Source organism: Cibotium barometz, chromosome 55, assembly GCF_041138505.1.
Source record: "Cibotium barometz isolate CiBa-2024 chromosome 55, ASM4113850v1, whole genome shotgun sequence".
NCBI classification, from domain to species: Eukaryota; Viridiplantae; Streptophyta; class Polypodiopsida; order Cyatheales; family Cibotiaceae; genus Cibotium; species Cibotium barometz.
Window position 1 is genome coordinate 18,343,579 of NC_141100.1, and position 19,303 is coordinate 18,362,881.

The 19,303-nt window shown below is 43.6% G+C and overlaps 1 protein-coding gene across 2 annotated transcripts; it reads left to right on the forward strand.

Annotated features, from left to right (window-relative positions):
- The first annotated feature begins 1,200 nt into the window (after positions 1-1,200).
- On the forward strand, positions 1,201-17,315 carry LOC147607454 (CBS domain-containing protein CBSCBSPB3-like). 2 transcript variants are annotated; one of them, XM_086790837.1, is made up of 15 exons: positions 1,201-1,465; positions 1,617-1,795; positions 3,052-3,220; positions 3,305-3,437; positions 3,534-3,704; positions 3,796-3,874; positions 3,997-4,110; positions 11,838-11,904; positions 12,016-12,121; positions 12,220-12,278; positions 14,819-14,925; positions 15,041-15,174; positions 15,271-15,356; positions 15,513-15,602; positions 16,559-17,315. In XM_086790837.1, the coding sequence occupies exons 2-15, from the start codon at positions 1,641-1,643 to the stop codon at positions 16,769-16,771; spliced, it is 1,683 nt and encodes a 560-aa protein (XP_086646963.1). In that variant the 5' UTR covers positions 1,201-1,465; positions 1,617-1,640; the 3' UTR covers positions 16,772-17,315. The 2 variants fall into 2 exon arrangements, with proteins under 2 accessions (XP_086646963.1, XP_086646964.1); XM_086790838.1 differs by having other exon boundaries at positions 1,364-1,465; positions 1,620-1,795.
- Positions 17,316-19,303: the final 1,988 nt, after the last annotated feature.

Genomic DNA, 19,303 nt, shown 5'->3' on the forward strand with positions numbered 1-19,303 from the left:
TAGAAGATCTTCATAGACGGAGTCAAGAATCATGATGGAAATGAATGTGGGTGAAATAGAAAATGGGGGGGTCTGGATCGGGTGGTAGGGGGGCGTGAGACGGTGAAAGTGATATAGGTATGGTCGGTGTTTATCAATGGGGTCGAAATCTTGGATATCTGACAATAGGAGACCCCATCAAATAACCGAGAATACTAGAGCCACCGAGAGAGAGAGAGAGAGAGAGAGAGAGAGAGAGAGAGAGATTGAGATTTTAGGAGAGTAAGAGTTACTAAAACTAAAAGGCTAGAAGGCTAAAAGTGCAAACATTGAGTTAATTAGGATAACTGCCACACACATTAAGAACGGTAACAAGAATCTAATAATCCATAAGAGGTGGGACTCTTGTAGCATTTCAACATGATTTCTAAAAAAGCCTTCATTAGACTCTTATCAACTATAGAAACAATCACAAAAAGATAAAAAATGATACTTAATACAAAAAAGTTTTAGCCTTCATTACACTCTTATCAAATATAGAAATAATCACAAAAAGAACAAAAACAATACTTAACACGAAAAAGATTTGGCCCTCATTAGACTCCTATCAAATATAGAAGCAGTAAAAAAGAGAGAGAAAATGATGCTTCATATAAGAAACAGATTTTGCCACACTTTACTACAAAAGGGCATTTTTGAAATGTGTAAGGAGTTATCAAACATATGGCTTGTTTCTTTTCTAGCCATCAATAGGGCATTCTTGAAATGTGTAAGGAGTTATCAAACACATGGCTTCTTTCTTTTCTAGCCATCAATTGCGACATTAATAGCATATTAAGCCAATGTGGTGCATCCCTTGACAAAGTGAATTAATAATTCCATTTTGTGCATGCGGTTAGACAAATTTGCATGTAGGGTATGAGAGACATTGTAACTTAAAAGAGAAAACATGTGATGTGTTGCTGAAATCTCAAACTAGGAAAGTATTATATTAGAAAGAAGCCATACACACACATAACAACAATGACATGTCTCTGATTGATTCGGTTAATCCCGTGTGCGCTGACATAACTTCTACGAGGACGAAGGAGGAAATTATATAATCTTTCAAATTGTGTGAAGGCTAATTGATGGGAGGCATATATGGATGCAATTGAAGGAGATAGATAGTTATGCAAAATGGGCAAAGGAGTTAATGTGGAGTTAATTATATCATCCTCCAGATTCTCTATTTCTCTCTCTGGTGTCTGAGAGAGTCTCCTTATAGAGAGAGATTCTTCTGTTGGGTCATGTGGGGGGGGACCATGCCTCATTGCCTTGGAGGTTTTTGGTGGGCACTTGGGATGACATTGCACACGAGAAAAAACCCCAATGCAATCAAAGCTCTCCATATTCCCACCAAAAAAATTGACTTCCATTGTTAAACCCACACGCTGCCCTCGACCGTCTCCATCACCATCATCGCCATCATCACCCTCAAGACCAGGTATGTCGCAGCTCCATTTTTCAAGCTCCTAGATTTCTTCTGCCTTTGCCGTCTGTTTTGGCTGCCTGTTTCTCTGCATTCCTCTGCTCTTTTTGACCTAGTAAATGCTTTCCTGTGACCTAGAAAAGCTTCTGTGTTTCCTCTGTTGCAGCAGAGAGAAATCATAGAGGAGGCGATGAGTGCACAGGGGCCAGTTGCAGCCAAACGGCAATACTCCTCCACAGCCCCCAAACGGGGACCTTCTCTTGCCAGGAAGAAGGTGCCCTCAGAAAATGGAAGCACAGGAGGAGGTGGTGCAGCACGCAAGTCTACTCCCAGCAATACGCGCCTGTATGAAATTTTCTTTGAAAACATAGCTGTGGCCCTAATCTTTCTTGCTCTATTTAGCGGAAAAATTTCTTGGATTTTTGCTAACAGCTACAGAGGCTCTGCTTTGTTGTAGGGTTTGCAGAAATTCAGGGGTCTTTAGTTTATCTAAGGCCTTTAAACTTAATACACACAGCAGTGAAAGGGTTCTTGGACATATCTTTCCTATGCTTGCTTTGTGTCCACAGCCGTGTAGCCCAGTTGGTAAGGGGTTTGACTCTCAAGGCGGATGACCAATCCTGAACCCTGCCGCTGGACGTGATACTTAAAAAAGAAATGGTAGGAGAGTGTTGAGGGAGATGCACAGTTTAATATCGACAAAGATAGCTGGTCACACTTCTATACACGTTTACAACCTCTCAAACAGTTTTAATGTCTGGAAAAATAATCATCTAAAAATGATATTCTTTGCTTTCCTTCATATTTGCAGTTAGTTTGTGGGAAATCATAGAAACTCTGGTGGTTTATATATAGAACTGAGATAGAGATAGCCGGACAGGGTTTGCCCACGTGCCCTCGGGCATTGCCATCACATTTTTCTATGATGAAGTTGGACTATTTTGAAGCTTAGGGTGCAAGTTGATCTTTTATTGATATATATGCATATCAAAGCTCCAGAATTAGAACATGGCTGCGAAGAACTGTAGTTGCTGCCTCCCAGTTAAAATGAAAAGGTGCTGTAGGAGGCCTAATCTGATGTAGTTAAGCATGCTGAAGGTTATTGAGAGCCGGCTGGGAACTCCTGAAGGTAAGGTTCATAGCTGAGAGAACTGGTATTCATACCCCTTGGGTCGGTGGGCCACTAAACAGGGTATCACAGATGTAAGGCTTCCAGCTCTTGCTACTGCCACTTCTCTATTGTCATGCTAGTCACTAGAGTACATGCAACATGCTTATTTTAAGGGATCTTCTGCTGCTTATTTTAAGGGGCCAAACGGGCCCATGAGACTTGAAATATTACATAATGAGTAGTAGACTGTGGTGGAAGATGTATAAGGCTTCTCCAGATACACATGGCGTAAAACAGAAAAAAGAACTAGGATCATAGTGAGCTCTCCTGTAGCTTCTCCTGAGTGTATCCTGCATCTATTATTGTGGCATTGATGCCATGGCATCCAGCTATGCCACACTAGTTAAGACCCATCAGGATTTATTGTCCTGCTGTTTATAGCGGTGTCTTATTTTTGCTACTGATTTTTATAGATGAACCTTTTTGACAGTTCTGGATCGGGGGAACGGACTGTGAAAAGGTTGAGGTTGACAAAGGCTTTGACAATCCCGGAAGGTACAACTGTCTTGGATGCTTGCCGTCGTATGGCAACCCGTAGAGTAGATGCTGCACTTCTGACAGATGCAAGCGCATTACTGTGTGGAATCATAACAGATAAGGTCTACTGGTGTGGTATTGATGCTGTCATTGTGTTCTATTCTTTATATTGCTGCTGATATTAACCATGCTTGATGTGGATACAGGATGTGGCAACTAGGGTCATAGCAGAAGGGCTGAAGCCTGAAGAGACAGCGGTTTCTAAAGTCATGACAAGGAACCCACTATTTGTCATGAGTGAGACGTTGGCTGTGGATGCATTGCAGCAGATGGTTCAAGGTTAAATATAACAATGCTCTCTTCCTGCTGTGCTCGGTATCTCTGATTTGGTCAACGATGCCCTCTTGACAGAGACACAGAAATCTTGGAATGCAGGCAAGTTTCGACATCTTCCTGTGGTCGAGAATGGTGAAGTTATTGCTCTTCTGGATATCACCAAATGCCTATATGATGCTATTGCTAGACTGGAAAGGGCAGCTGAGAAAGGGGATGCTATTGCTGCAGCAGTCCAAGGTGTAGAACGACAGTGGGGTAGCACAGTGTCTGGTAAGTACAAAAAGACTTGAGAGTAAGCCAGCAGACTTTAATACTAGTACAAATGGAGTTTACACAACAAATATTGTATTATGGATCTCAGCGCCTTCGAATTTTGTGGATGTACTCCGTGAAAAGATGTTTCGCCCTTCCTTAGGATCAATCATTCAGGAAAACTCCAAGTAAAGTATATCTAAACTTGCCTACTGTAATAAGCTTTGGAGTTAAAGGGTGCATGGCAAAAGCTTCCTTGGTTTCTTTCTAACATGATAATGTCTTCGCACCATGTGGGTTTGGTTTATAGAGTGGCAACTGTTTTGCCTTCTGATACCGTATATGTAGCTACGAAAAAGATGCGGGAGCTTAGGGCCAGCTCAGTGATCATCACAAGCAACAACAAACCTCAAGGAATTCTCACGTGAGTTTTTGCTCCATCTCTCAGTGGATTTCAGCTGTATGCTAGCGCTGTGCACTTGAGAGCATGCATCTGAGCGCGTGCACACACACACACACACACACACACACACACACGCACACCATAGTTGCTGCCATTTCAAAAATGTTAATTTGGGGTTAATTGGAACCTTATAAAAATGCCATTTGAAAAAACACGCAAACACATGTCCATTATCACCCAGCCCTTGCGCCTTCCATTTGGGCTCCTGCTTGCAATCTCCCAGTTGTCCCCCCCCCCCCCCCCCCCAAGTCAATTGCTTACTCTCAGTTGCTTTCTAGGTTGCTTCTACTCAATTGCTCAATTTCTATGGCCAAATTGATCAATACAAGAAGCTTCTAGATTATTGCAGTAAAATCCATGAGCCCAACCAAATTGGCTTCTTTATCATTAAACCTGCACATGATTTTATTGAGAATTTAATATCCCAATTTTCAATTTTCATCGTTGGATTGGATTAAATTGGAACTGTAAATGAAACATTTGATTATCTAATTGATTAAATTGGAAAATTGATCTAATTCAACTTTAATTGGGATTCTAAATGAAACATTTGATTAAACTGGAAAATTCATCTAATCTCAATTTTAATTTGGACTCTAGATGAAACATTTGATTGATCAGTCATTAAATTGGATTGTTCAGTCATTAAATTGGAAAATTAATCTAATCTCAATTTTAATTTGGACTCTAGATGAAACATTTGATTGTTCAATTACCAAGTGCGTTGTTTAATTGTCTGAATGATCTATTAGATAATTAAATTGAATTAAATTGGGTCTTATTATACAATTGCTGTTGGAGAATGCATAGGTGGAAGCATAAACAAGACGAGAGAGAGTACAGAGAGCTTGTGGACAAGATCACCTTTTATATTAGCTTGAAGCTTTACAATGGCAATTGGCCAGCAAGAGAATGTTGAACTTGTGTAAGGGATTGGATGGATTAGTGAGAAATGGGAGGCCTCCTTTATATAGTGCATGAGTGAACTGGCCGACTGCCTCTAGGGACAGGCCGATTGTTCACAACCCATAAATGAAGAAGAAAATACATAAAATGTCCAATAATAGGCATAGTCCAAATACACTGAGATGCATAAATTCGAACACCCCCTCTGCAACTCAGTGTGTGCAAAAGTTGAAAGAAGATAAGCCGATGAAGATGCAACCATGGATCCTCCAGCACCGCGAATACTGGAATCACCACGGAGAGGGCATCCACCAACTTGTTTCCTCGAAACAAAAATGCCACCATGAACAGCAAGGAACTTTGCTTGGCTACGAATTTCCACACAAGTGTGCAGTGAACTCCAAGAATAGATGATGAGCTGCTGGACACACTACGCCCATAATCCCCAACAGTGGACGGAAAACACATCACGTCCCAAAAAGCCTCGAACAATGAACTTGGAACAGATCTAGTTCATAATCTTTGTTACACAAAAGATAACCATGTTCTGCCAGATGTCTGATGCTTGGAACTCCGAATCGCGGTTACCATGCACCAGCAAGTGGAGCTGTAATCAGTCCCCTCTCTCGCCCACAAGCCTTCTCTGGCTGGAAGTAGATGAGGGGGAACTGCATATGTACTAGAGAAGTACACCATCTGGGTTCTCCTGAGCTAGAAGTGCCCTAGGTGCCCTAGAAGTGGTACTAGAATCTGTATCACTATCTTGTGTTGTGTCTTTGCCTTTTCTGTGAGATGAAGCCTTGCCCTTGGTCTTGTCCTTCTTCTTAGACAAACAATCCTTGGATAGATGTCCTCTTTTCTCACAAGAGAAGCAACGACTCGGACGTGCCTGGTCAGAATTGAGGAAAGTGCCTGATCAGAACTGTTGACTGACACCTTCAACTTACTTTGTGAAACGAGAATGGACTCTTCCTCCAAAAGTAGGGAGCTAAGATCATCAAAATCCAACTGAGTGAATGTGACCTGGCACCGCAAAGATCGAGAAATCACATCATAGCCCGGGGGAAGCTTGGTGAGGATAAGTGCAACCAGCTGAGCAGAGGACAAAGGAGCACCCATAGCCAGTAACTGGTCGTGGATAACCTTGGCCTTCATGAGGAATGATTGCATGGAACTGCCTTCAAGGAATAACAAACCGTAGAGGTGCCCTTGTAAGGTAATTGCCCTCATCGATGAATCTCGAGCAAAGAGATCCTCCAATTTAGACCATACCTGATGAGCACTGGTGAGAGTTTGCACGGCTGGTGAGACCTCCTCTGTGATGGTCTGCAAAAGCACTGAATGCGCCTTGGAGTCTCGATTCTACCGGTCTTGTAATTCCACAACGAATTCATCCTCTTGATCTTGAGTCCACCTCCTAGAGTTCTGAGGACGCTCGGGCTTTCACTCAAGTGCCTTGAACAATATCCCACAAACCCTTGTGAATGAACCAAATCCACATTTGAAGCTTCCAATGGGCATAGTTGGGTCCTTTCAACTTGTCATCCGTGTTCGTACAGGGGGGAGCCATATCCACAGCAACAAGAAACACAAATCTCAGCTCTCAAAGGCTTCTCTCAAGCATAGTCACAAGGGAACGTCGTTCCAGGCTCTTGGAACGGGGGAACGCGTTCCATAGAGATAGCCGTTCCCGTTCCCGTTCCAAAATGGCACCGCAGACCATGTAAGAAATATAAGTGAACTATGTACCATGTAGAACACATCTATGCATTATCATGGCCACTACTGAGATGGTTTGAGGTTCTTTCTTTACTATGCCTCTTTCCAAAGCATTTACAGATATATAAAGTAAATTTATAAACACATTTATGCAATGATGTGGCGTTCCCGATTCCGTTCCCTTTTATTCAAGCTTTTCGTTCCCGTTCCAAACAGTCATCCGTTCCCCAAAACGTTCCCGTTCCCTTGTGACTATGCTCTCAAGTGCTTTCCAACGAAGTGAGGCTCCAGAATCAATCAGCCCCCTCTCAAACCGGAGAGAGATAGAGGCTGGACAGCAGCAAAACAGTCCAAGAAACCGCCGGGAACCTCCTACAGGAAGGGTAGGGACTCGTGGAGGAAGAAGGAGATGTATAGCCACTTGTATGGCAACTCCAAATGCAAGAAACTCACCAACAACTGATGCTGGAGCAGAAAGCATAGCCAAAACTCCAACGTTTGCCTCTCTAGAAGAAAGCGTAGCCAAGAACTTGGTCAGCTTGCCTCTGTAGGATAAAACGCAGCCAAGAAACTGGCTGGCAGCAAGAGAAGGGCTGGCTGGACCAGAAAACGCAGCAGATTAGGGAAAACACAGCCACTGTTTGGGACTGATCTGCAGCCAGGAGGAGCTAGGGCAGAAAACGCAAGGCATAGATGAGATGGTGGGCAGATTTGCAGAGGATGGAGCAGCGTGAACCTAAGCAAGTGATACCATGTTGGAGAATGCACAGGTGGAAGCATAAGCAAGACGAGAGAGAGTAGAGAGGGCTTGTGGACAAGATCACCTTTTATATTAGCTTGAAGCTTTACAATGGCAATTGGCCTGCAAGAGAATGTTGAACTTGTGCAAGGGATTGGATGGACTAGTGAGAAATGGAAGGCCTCCTTTATATAGTGCATGAGTGAACTGGCCGACTGCCTCTAGGGACAGGGCAACTGTCCACCACGACCCATAAATGAAGGAGAAAATATATAAAATGCCCAATAATAGGCACAGCCCAAATACAGTAAGATGCATAAATTCTAACAGTTGCCCCTATTTTTTACAATTAAACTTGGTCTTATTGGACATTTTTGGAAAGACTAAGGTTGTGATTGCGTTAACAGAGTCAGATTTGCAGTGGAAGACAAGCAAACACAAGCACACATTAATAATCTTAATTCAACCCGTTTATTATATACAATGAATGTAAGTACAACTGATTGTTTGATGTACAAGAAAAGAACAATGCCTGCTGATCTCAGCCCAAGTTGCATGTGAAGCCTCCTGCTCATATGCAAATGCTGGCTGCCAGACTGTCTTTCCTTTTCCCACAAATTCCTGTGCCTAGATGCGCTGAAGAGCTCCTGAAATGCAGATAAATGTTGGGGGCAAGGGGTTCTATTTATGGGCCCACATATAATCTGGTTAGCCAGGTGAAGGTGTTGGCGTGATGCTGCACGTACCTAACTTGCTCCAATCAGCCTGACTGGGCTAGTCAGCCTGCCTGTTTCACACGTGAGTGGGTTAGCGCATATCTTGGGTCACCCTGGGCGCCCATTGGGCTGGCCAAGTGTTTGGTTTATGTGCAGGTGTGTAAATTTCATATCGAATAAATAATAGGCACCTGGGTACTTTTAGTAGCTCATATGTTGCTGCTAACTAGTGTGCCAGCCTATGATGTCATCATGACATGGATCCTGTCAAAATACGCAGCGGAGATGATAACCAAATTTGAGACCACAAGAGCAAGTAGAGTGCAGAAAATAGACAGCACAAGAGAAGGAGAGAGATAGGCGTGTAACTCTTCTCTATACACAAGATCCTGAATCTGAAAACTGGATACAATGATGTGGGGGCCATGGGGCCATTTTATATGGCCCCATACATGCAGTCAGCCTGTGCAAAAAACAGCCGACTTGGCCTACATGTCCACGACCAGCCCAGCTGCGCATAGTCGGCCAGTATGCAGGAGAGGTCGGGGACCACACAGGGAAGTCGGCCAGCATCCAGATCATCCGACCAGCAGTCGGCCACCATCTGGATCAGCCGGGGTGCAGAAAACTGCCTCCCACACCATGGGAAAATAGGGAAAAATGAGGAAAAAATACGGGGAGTGAGGAAAAATGAGAAAACACCTATACAAGGCGGGCACACCCACAACAGAGGCGTTGGTGTTTGATAAAAACAAGAGATGACTTCTAACACCCCCTCTTAGCTCCTGGCTGTGAAATCAACCCTAGGGAGCTATAGTGCCGCCTGAGCGTAGCCTGAAGTAGAGACTTCGTGAAGAGGTCCGTCGCATTGTCCTCCGTCGAACAATAAAGTAGCAAGATGTCACCAGCCAAGATCTTCTCACGTACAAAGTGATACTGTATTTCTATGTGCTTGGTCCGGGCATGGAAGACTGGGTTTCGAGCAATAGCTATACAACTCTGGTTATCACACTGGATGACTGTGGGCTCCTTCTGTGGAAACCCAATCTCGCCTAGCAGCCTCCGCAGCCACACAACCTCGCACGCAGCACCACAAGCAGCTCGGTACTCTGACTCTGTTGAAGATAGGGCAATGCAAGAACCGCAATGTCCTTGCGTGTTGCCAACATCTGGCAAGCCAACCACCATCTAGTCCCGGAAAGCTCGCCGCAGAGCATCCACATTTAAGTGGCCAAAACGAAAGTGCCACAAATCTCCGACCTGAGAACCTATCAATGAGGAGAGTGTAGAGAGCTTGTAGATACCATTCTCCACACCTCCTTCCCAAACAACCTGGCCAGTCTCACGGTCCCGTAGAGCAACTGAATGCTCCTCAAATTCCACCCGAAAGCCAGTCTTGCATACTTCATGCACTGATAGAAGATGAAAACCAAGAGCAGGGACATAAAGAACATGGGAGGCATGCTTGCCCCCCTTTGCCGTCGGGAATAATCTCCTTCGGCCCTCATTGTGTATCGGAATGGTGGAGTTGTCGCCAATGAAAATGTGACGTGATTGCCGTTTCAAATCCAAAAAGAAGTCATGGGACGAAGTCATGTGCTTGGAAGCACCAGTGTCAAGAATCCATTCTCGGGTATCCTTCGTGGTGAAGCCAACTGCCTCCTAGCTCGAAGACGATGAAGCATCGGAGTCCATCATCTCTAAGTGCACAAATGCAGGAGTCTTTGTAGTTGAGGCTGAAGAATCAGCACTCTTCCCAGTCCGCTTAGGACACTTCCTCCAATAGTGGCCTTTCTTGCCACAATCATTGCAAGACTGCTCGGCCTTCAGTTTCTCTCGTTCTGTGTCAGGCTTCTTCTCAGAAGACTTCTCTGGTGAAGCCTTCCCTTTGCCCTTGTTGTTATTCCGGCCTTTCGGTTGTTGGCCAGTTAAGGCCTCCGAACCTCCGCTGTGAGGAGGGTTCATGAAACGTTCCTCCTTGTCTAAGACCATGGGCACAAGCTCCTCCCAGGTAATGGCGCTGAGCCTGCCACTAGTAATCAAGGAGGAGTAGAAAGCGGAATACTGAGCAGGCAAGTGGGACAGCAAAGTAATGGCCATAATATCTTCTGATGATATCTCCTTCCCAGCCTGGAGGATTTCCTGCTGAAGGGCCTGCAGCTTGTTAATGTGCCCCCGCATCGTCGACGACTTTGCAGGGTTCATAACCCGCATCTACACTTCCAAGGAAATCCTCTTCATGGGGGCGATACCCTGTTATAAAGAGAAGCCAAGTGCTGCCATATGCCTCTAGCCAGCGTCATATGCTTAACGTGATTGATTACTTGCGGTGTGCAGTTGAGGAAGATAAATGACCGGACCCTGGCGTTGACACGATCCCACATCTGTGTCTGTGCCTTGCGGTCCTTCTTCGTTGACAGTAACTCCCCTTCCTCTGCTTCCGGCCGTGGAACCCCGATAACGATGAAATCAGCAAGGTCATATGACTCCAGCACAGACTCCATCATAACCTTCCAGATGCCGTAATTGTTCTCGTCCAACTGACGGTCCACTGGGAACGTGGGGAGAGTTGGGATCTTCACATGCTTCTCAGCCAGCTCTAACAAATCTGCCATTGCGGGGATGTAACTAAAAAGGGAGGGTGGGTGGGTGGGAAAAAAAAACTTTAAACCTGCACAGCAACTTAGCCCGCCTTCCTCTTGCTACTTCTCTTCCCGAACAGTCCCTAACAGTCCACCAATCAGCAACGCAACAATCCCCCTCTTGCTCAGAAAACTCCCAAGATCTTTCAAGAGCCTAGGGCTCTGATACCGTGTCAAAATACGCAGCGGAGATGATAACCAAATCTGAGACCACAAGAGCAAGTAGAGTGCAGAAAATGAGAGAAGGAGAGAGAGAGGCGTGTAACTCTTCTCTATACACAAGATCCCGAATCTGAAAACTGGATACAATGATGTGGGGGCCATGGGGCCATTTTATATGGCCCCATACATGCAGTCGGCCTGTGCAAAAAACAGCCGACTTGGCCTACATGTCCACGACCAGCCCAGCTGCGCATAGTCGGCCAGTATGCAGGAGAGGCCAGCATCCAGATCATCCGACCAGCAGTTGGCCACCATCTGGATCAGCCGGGGTGCAGAAAACTGCCTCCCATACCATGGGAAAAATAGGGAAAAATGGGGAAAAAATACGGGGAGTGAGGAAAAATGAGAAAACACCTATATAGGGCGGGCACACCCACAACAGAGGCCGTGGTGTCTGATAAAGACAAGAGATGACTTCTAACAGATCCAACATGATGATGTGGGATTGGGATCCATTTGTGTTTTTATTTTTCCCCATTTTGAAAATGTTTATAGGTAGCCGTTTTCAATCCGTTGGGCCGTTTTGACAACTATGCCACCGGCCCACATGCCCCCCCCCCCCAGACACACACCCACTCCCTCCCCCAACACACACACACACACATACTCACTCACACATACACATGTACGCTTGCATGCACACACACATGTATATATGTGTGTATCTAAATGTTGTTGGAATCTCAGCGTCAAATTGTTGACCCCTGGTTTTACCTCTTTTGATATATATGCATATGCTCTCAGGTCCAAGGATGTTTTAATGCGAGTGATCTCTCAGAACCTTTCACCTGATTCCACACCTGTGGAAAAGGTATGGGTTTATTATGCTGAAAAGATTGTGAAGACTTTTTTGAATTCCTGCTGCTCTTCGATTCTCCTTTATGGTACGTTTGGCAACCTTTATAGTGATTTTTGTGTCCAGGTTATGACTCCGAATCCAGAGTGTGCAACAATTGATACCACTATCGTAGATGCTCTCCATACCATGCATGATGGGAAATTCCTTCATTTACCTGTGGTGGATCGAGGTGACAAAATTTGTGTATTGATGTGTTCTAGGTATGAATGAGTTTTGTGGTACGGTACTGAACTTTTGAGCTGTTGATGTTTTATGGATCTGCTGCAGAAGGGTATATTGTGGCTTGTCTGGATGTGCTACATCTAACGCATGCTGCTGTTGCCACGGTATGAAACTCAAACTTGAGATTCTTTGCATCAGTACTTAGCATTAAGGCTCATTATTGTCATTGTCATAACTCACATATATAAACACACGCATGTATTTTTATACAAGGACCTAGTAAATATGATCCATTGCAAAGTTAGCTGCCCTATCAAAAGTCCACTTAATTAACCTTTCCTATGGCCCAAGTTTTCATATTGTAGGATAGCATAATTGTGAGGTACAGGAATGGAAATTGTCCTTCTAATGGGGAAAAACATATCATGTAATTTCACTCGCTTCAACTCTGTGACGAATAAGATATCAGTATGCTTTGACCTGTGCTGATTTGCATTCTTGGCCAATGCAATACATGATAGATTATCACGTTCAATGTTTGGAGGTGATTGAAAAGAATGACTAAGAATCGTTGTCGAAGTCAATTTGTGTCATACACTGTATATTTGCAGCCATATACTCTGCATTGGGTTGGTGTTCAACAATGGATTTATGTGAAGCTCTAGTGAGTGTTGTGAAGGTGGATAAGTGTCCGTGAAAAGCACCTTTGAATGCATTGTACAGTTCGCTCGCACCATGAAGGTTCATGCCGTGAGGCTCATGCTTATGAAGCTCACACCATGAAGGTTTATGCCCGTGAGGGTAACGCTTGTGAAGCTCACACCATGAAGATTCATGCCTGTGAGGCTCATGCTTTTCACGCTCACACCTTAAGAGCCGCACCGAGGAGGCTGAGAGGTGTAAGCACGACCCTACTTTGCAACATCCGACAAGTAGAAATATAAGGGAATCCACCCAAGGAATCATTGTGGATCTGGGAGCATAAGGATCACACCTCACAGTATGCTGTTTTTCACTTACTGATAATAGCTCCAAGTAAGGATTCAACTTATAGTGCCAGGTTGAGCCACAAGGTAGGAAAAATTTGGTGCAGTCATCAAAACATGAAATTTTGGTCTTCGAACAAAGCATCTATCTTTGTATGCCTGTGTGTTTGAGATTGTAAAAGAAATTTTTAGCTTGCATAGTTTTCGATCCTTTCTTTTGATGTGAAAGCATGTTGGCTGCTACATGTAGACCTCTTCTTCAAGATAACCATTTGGGAATGCCACATTGGCCACTCTTTGTGTGTTGCTGTCACATGCATCAGTCCTCGGATGCATGTGTCATGCATTCGTGTTGACGACATGTATAGGGTAGACTAGGAGAGATTAAGGTTTAGCAGACCAGTGTGAGGCCTTATTTCAGAAGGAACAAGGTTGTTGAGTGAACAGAGGGGTAGTTTATCAATTTCACATAGGTAGTTCAGGTGCACTCTAAGTGAACAAAGAGTTAGAATTTTCACACTTGGGTAGTTTAGGTGCAGGCCTGGCTTATATGGAACAGATCAGTTACTGGAGGCACTAGCCCATGAGAATGAGCAGACCAGGAACCAGAAAGTCCAATGTGAAACGAAGTGTAGCGAACTGGCTGAGTCGGGCACCTATGTGGAGGATGGGCGGACAGGTTTGGTATTGCCAAGGAAGAGGGAGAAAAGACCATTAGAAAGACCTCTTGTGGGCTGGAGGGAAGAGGGCGAAGGGCAGACCCTAGGGGCACCCATAGCCAGCCTGTGCAGACCCATTAATGTGGGCAGCCATGGGCCGTGGGCTTTTAATACCCCTTTTTGGGCCTTCAGGCAGACCTGGTCAACTGGTCAAAAGGGAGGGGGGGATGGCTATAAATAGCCCCCCTCACCCTCGTATCCTCGTATTGCAATCATCCCTGGTAAGAGAAAAACACAAGTCCCTAGGCCTGTTAGCCTTCTGAAAGCAACAGCTTTCTACCAATCGGGAGAGTTGTTTAGAGGTTCAAGTTCTTGGTCTGCATGATCACACAGTGAGGTAAAGTAGGTGCTTACGGCCAGCAAGCCCTGGAAGTATTGCATTCTCATATCTAGTCAAGCGAATACCGAGAGAGAAAGAGGGAGGGGGGGGGTGTGTGACCCCATGCTGCGCAAGCATGGGTGAGGTAAGTGGTTGTTTTCCTTGCTTAAGATTCATATCATCAATTACAGGAGTTATTTTTGCTCTACTAGAGCAAAGGTTTCATTAATGTCCACTTCTTCTATTTGAGAGTGCCTCAGCAATCCACTTGCCTTGTATTTGGTACTTGTGCAATCCTCCTCGATCTTTCCTTTAAATACCTGTTATCAGTCAATGGCTTTGTGTTATGGAGGCAAGTCTATGAACCGGAGTATTATTTTGTGAATGAAGTCCATCTCATGTTGCATGGCAGCAATCCATTCTTATGCTTCGCTGCATCCTCTTACCTTCAAGGGTCATGGGTGTCTGCAAGATTTGAATTAAGTGCCACATTGGCACCCCCCACTTTATTTCCTAGCTTCAGATCATGTCCTAGAGCTGCTCTCTAGTAGGCTAGTCGTGTATAGAAACCATGGGATCTCATGTGCCTTAGGACCCTACATCACTTGTAACTTTTTATTTTGGGTTTCAAGTTTTTTTTTTGAAAATTTTCGGCAACTTGGACCTTCCTATCTATGTAGGTGGGCAATGCTGAAGGGAGTGCTGATCTAACAAGCACAATGTTGCAAAAGTTTTGGGACTCGGCTTTTGGCTTGGAACCCGCTGAAGATGAGGATGACACACATAGGTTAGGTTTTTACATAAGAGTTTCTGGCAGCATTAACGAGAGTGCCTTAATATACATCTCATACAATGTATGCACTTCAATCGAACAGCTTTTCGTATTTGGTTTTTTTTGACAGTGATATCTCAATAACAAAGTCTTCTGCGGATAATATAACACCAGATCATCTGAAGTACCCGACGTTAGGTTTAGGAAGCTCTTTTGCGTTCAAACTGGAGGATACCAAGGGCCGTGTTCATCGCTTCAACAGTGGTAATGTGTGCTCCATAGGTATTTCAAAGGAGTTGGTTTTATAAGCTTACTGAGTTTGATAATTGGCATGCTTTTGGTTTGATTCCGAATGACCAGGGACTGAAAGCTTGACTGAGCTTGTTTCTGCAATAGCACAACGGGTTGATGATGCTATGGATGTTAGTAAATTGTCTCATATAATGGTAATACCATTCTTTCTTTTATGACAGTAGTAGTAGATGGATTACTGGGGTGGAGGTTGCCATGAAGTGTTAGTTGTGTGAAAGGAACCAAACTTCAATGATTTGTCATGGTGCATCTTAAGTTGCTTAGGTGTATTGTTGCATTTTGTGGTGCAGTATGAAGATGATGAAGGTGACCATGTAGTCCTTGCCACAGATAGTGACCTTGCGGCTGCTATAAGTCATGCAAGATTGTCAGGCTGGAAGGTATATTATGTTTTCTTGCTCTTGCTTTTTCAGTGTGTCGGTTATACATCTATTTGGATGCTTCTGCAGTGCTTTTAAGTGACTTGAACCTGCATGTGGTTATGGTCTCATCATATCCATGCCATGCACAGTGCCTTTTATAATTTTAGCTGCAAAACATCAAGAGTGTAAATGTTTAAGCATTTATTTGGAAGCTTTTGAAGAGCTATTTGTCAGCTTTATGTGTTGCACTTGCAAGCTTCATTGTGTAAGGTCAACTAGTGTCTTCCAGAGGTCACCAGAAAGCTATCCCCCCTAGAGCTTGAGGGAGTGACCTATCTGCAAATGGGTAGGGAGACCTGGGGATAACCATGAAGTAAAGGGAAGACTTCCATACCTGGCCCTGGCCAACTTGAAGGACTTGGCACACAAGGAGGTGAGAGACTTTGTTTGTTTTTTGAGGTTAAGCCTCTCAATTGAAAGGCCTCCCTTCCAATACAGGCATGACAGTTCAAGGCAGGCAAAGGAACATATGCCCAACGGGAGTTGCATAGGCTTTCTAGAAAAGATTTGCAACCATGCACATTGCAAATATCTGGCCATGAGAGAAACAGTGAAGGCCTACGAGGATGGCTTCCTGAGACTTTCAGAAGATGGACACACAATAGACTCCAAGTACCTTAGAATGCATGTTCCATGTTCTGAGTATGCAGCTTAGGGAGTCAAGTGTCTATTTACCTCAGGTACTGATAGGCTGATTTGGCTGGCATGTAAAAGTGGCTTAGGGTTAGTGATAGAAAAGGCTTGCTTGAAATGCATGTCTGCACATTCAGTGAACTGCATGCTTGTGCACACTGCATGCAAATTTTTACATTGGGCATTGGGATGGCTGTTTTTACGCCTGTTTATCATACCCTGATATATATTAGTGTTCTCATTTGGGTCATTTTTATCATGATTCTTGCCTTCGTGTGCAGGTTCTAAAATTGCATTTGGACTATTCTCAAGCAGTGAAGAAAAGCCTCCCTCAAGAAGGTCACAACAGTACCAAGTCTAGAGAGATCGATTTTGGTATGGATATGAAGAGCCAACAAAACTGGGGATCCTCAGCATACACTGCAGCTGTAGCAGGAGCTGCAGTTGTGGTTGGCATAAGCGTGCTTATGTTCTTAAAACGACCCAATACATAAGACCCAACATCAAGCAAGTGAAGCATGTGGATCAATGTGCAATCTGCAGGAAAGAGGAGAGCACAGTGAGCAAGAGATTGTACTTTCCATTGGAAGACTAATAAGTCTTCTTGATAATGATTTAGCCTATGCAATTGGTTGGGGTGCATGAGCACATCCCCTGAAGGTTTTGATAGGAGTTAAAAGACTTTTGATTCATAACAGAATCCTGATGATGACGAAACATCCCGAAGGATGTGTTGAAGAGAGATCAGAAGAGTCTAATATGGCCACAGTAGTTATAACTTAGATGTTACAAAGTTCTAAAGCTCACAGGGGGATACATAAGAAGTCCCTTTTTCACCTAGTTCTTAGAGTTTTGTCCTCATGGAAGACTGATGCTTCAGAGTGGCGTACACCATTTTGACTCTTAATATGCTTATTATTTATGCAGCACCTATTTGGACCAAACAGATGTTCTTCAAGGTTAGAACCACTGTTTTTTTATTGGGATGTAAAAATTGAGTTAATGAGAAAAACCAAATCAGCAAGGGTCATTACACATTGCAACTTGGATCTGTCAGCTTGAGTGCTGCACTGTGAGATCAGAACCTCGGTGTTCTTTGACTAGTATTGTCAAGGATGTAAATGTAGACGTCACTGACATCATTGTAACAAATCTTAAGCCATTGTAGGCACATAAATATTGACAATACCAGCATCATACTTGGGAAAAAGTAAATACATATGTAAGCACATCGTTAGCATAATCATTACAAGATATAGTCTAATTTTTAAGGTTGCCCTTGTCCCCACTGGCTTCTTGGCAATGACCTCAGTATCCAATGATTCTCTTTGCTTGCAAGGTTAAAGTGACTACGTTCTCACCTCTAGCAATAACTCATGGATGTGCTGGTAGCATGTCTTAGCATAGATAGCTATCACAACAAAATTTGTCTCCCGAGACCATGATGCTGGTTTTGTGATGTATCTACACTATATAGCCTCCCATGCATGACCCATTAGATATAGACCAGTGTTGCAGGCCTCACCATACCATTTACTGGAAATTTCAATGGCTCTAACCTCCAAGCCATCAACAAATCCACAGCACAATAATGTGATATAGTACCTACAATTCCCAATGGGTGAACTTGGCCAGCTTCCTTACATTTATATAGGAAAAGTAGTTAAGGATTGTTAGCAATGCACAATGCACCCATGCTAATGATTGGTAGCAGTGCACACATTGTCAACATGGCAAGGTTTGTAGGGGCATTGCTCATGTGGTGTAGCATCACAATACCTTGCTATTGTTCCACATGCATGCTACAAGCAAAAAGTAAAAATCCCAGAAACAAGAGCCCTGATATAAAAGCATAAATTGGTTTGACATGGTAATGACAATTCTACTTCACTACCTAATGAGGTCACTAGTCCTATGAGTTGTCCACGCCCGTGCCCTTCTCCCCAAGGAAGTGCATCAACACTTACAAAATGAGTGAACCTTGTTGGCTAATGGTGGCTTGCCACACTACTCGTACTTCACTTCTCTCCCTTGCTCAAGGAAGTGCATCAACACTTGCTAAATGAGCAAACCTTGTTGGCTAATGGTGGCTTGCCACACTCCTCCTAAAGAGAACTCTCTTCTCAGTACCGGCAGGGTCATTTGTGTCAATATCCCCACTAGCTTCTTAGACAAAGGAAAAGGTTTGCTCTCCGATTCATGCTATGGTCATCAAGGATTTGTTTGCTCTCTCAAAAACAAGGAAGGTCTGGTGCCCTTTCTCCACAAGTATATTCCCTTCTTAAATGCTTACTTCTCTTTGTGTGTTTGTAGAACAAGCACTAGCTCTTTGTGTGTTTATAGAGCATCCGTCTCAACAAGCACTAGCTCTTCATGTGTCTTGGCTTTCTTTCTTTTGCTCTTTGAAATTGTGGATGCTACAAACTCTCTTTTTGACCTTGCATGTTATGGAAACACTATTGAATCTTGGATGCTTCTAGCATGTACACCTCTTTTTTTAAGAATTTTTCTATTGGGTACAACCTTCTACATCACCTTTAAAATACTTTTTCATATATGACAAGGTAAATTGACCTAGTAGATTTATCTCCCTTGTAAGTTATTTATGAGTGTAGCCTTTATATTCCTTTTACCTTGATTTATAGTTTTTTCATGTCATTGTTGTGAAAAGGACATTATGCATGCTTACTGCGGTTTTAAAAATGGCATGATTTTTCTTATCAATTTAAGTGCTTCAAAACAATAAAAAATGTATAGACGCCTTGAATTTCATAAAAATATAAATAATACATAAGTGAAAAGCATTGTAGTTATATAATGGCAGTATCATCATCCAAGCGAAGGGGCCCAAGGCTTGTAATGTCATTATCATCATCCAAGCAAAGGGGCCTATGACTTGCAATGATTCAATACTTAATCTCATGACATAGTGCATGTCATGTTCTGTAGGAATGTTCTCCTTCAAGATCTTAGGTGTTAATTATCTAAGATGCCATGTCTAGGTAAGTGTAAAATCATATACTAGA

Bases quoted from the DNA above. Each gene is read 5' to 3' on its own strand.
- LOC147607454 (XM_086790837.1), top strand. From the start codon at position 1,641: ATGAGTGCACAGGGGCCAGTTGCAGCCAAACGGCAATACTCCTCCACA. The intron at 3,221-3,304 runs GTCTACTGGTGT...ATGTGGATACAG, and splicing joins GTGGAATCATAACAGATAAG to GATGTGGCAACTAGGGTCAT. The intron at 12,122-12,219 runs GTGACAAAATTT...GATCTGCTGCAG, and splicing joins TTTACCTGTGGTGGATCGAG to AAGGGTATATTGTGGCTTGT.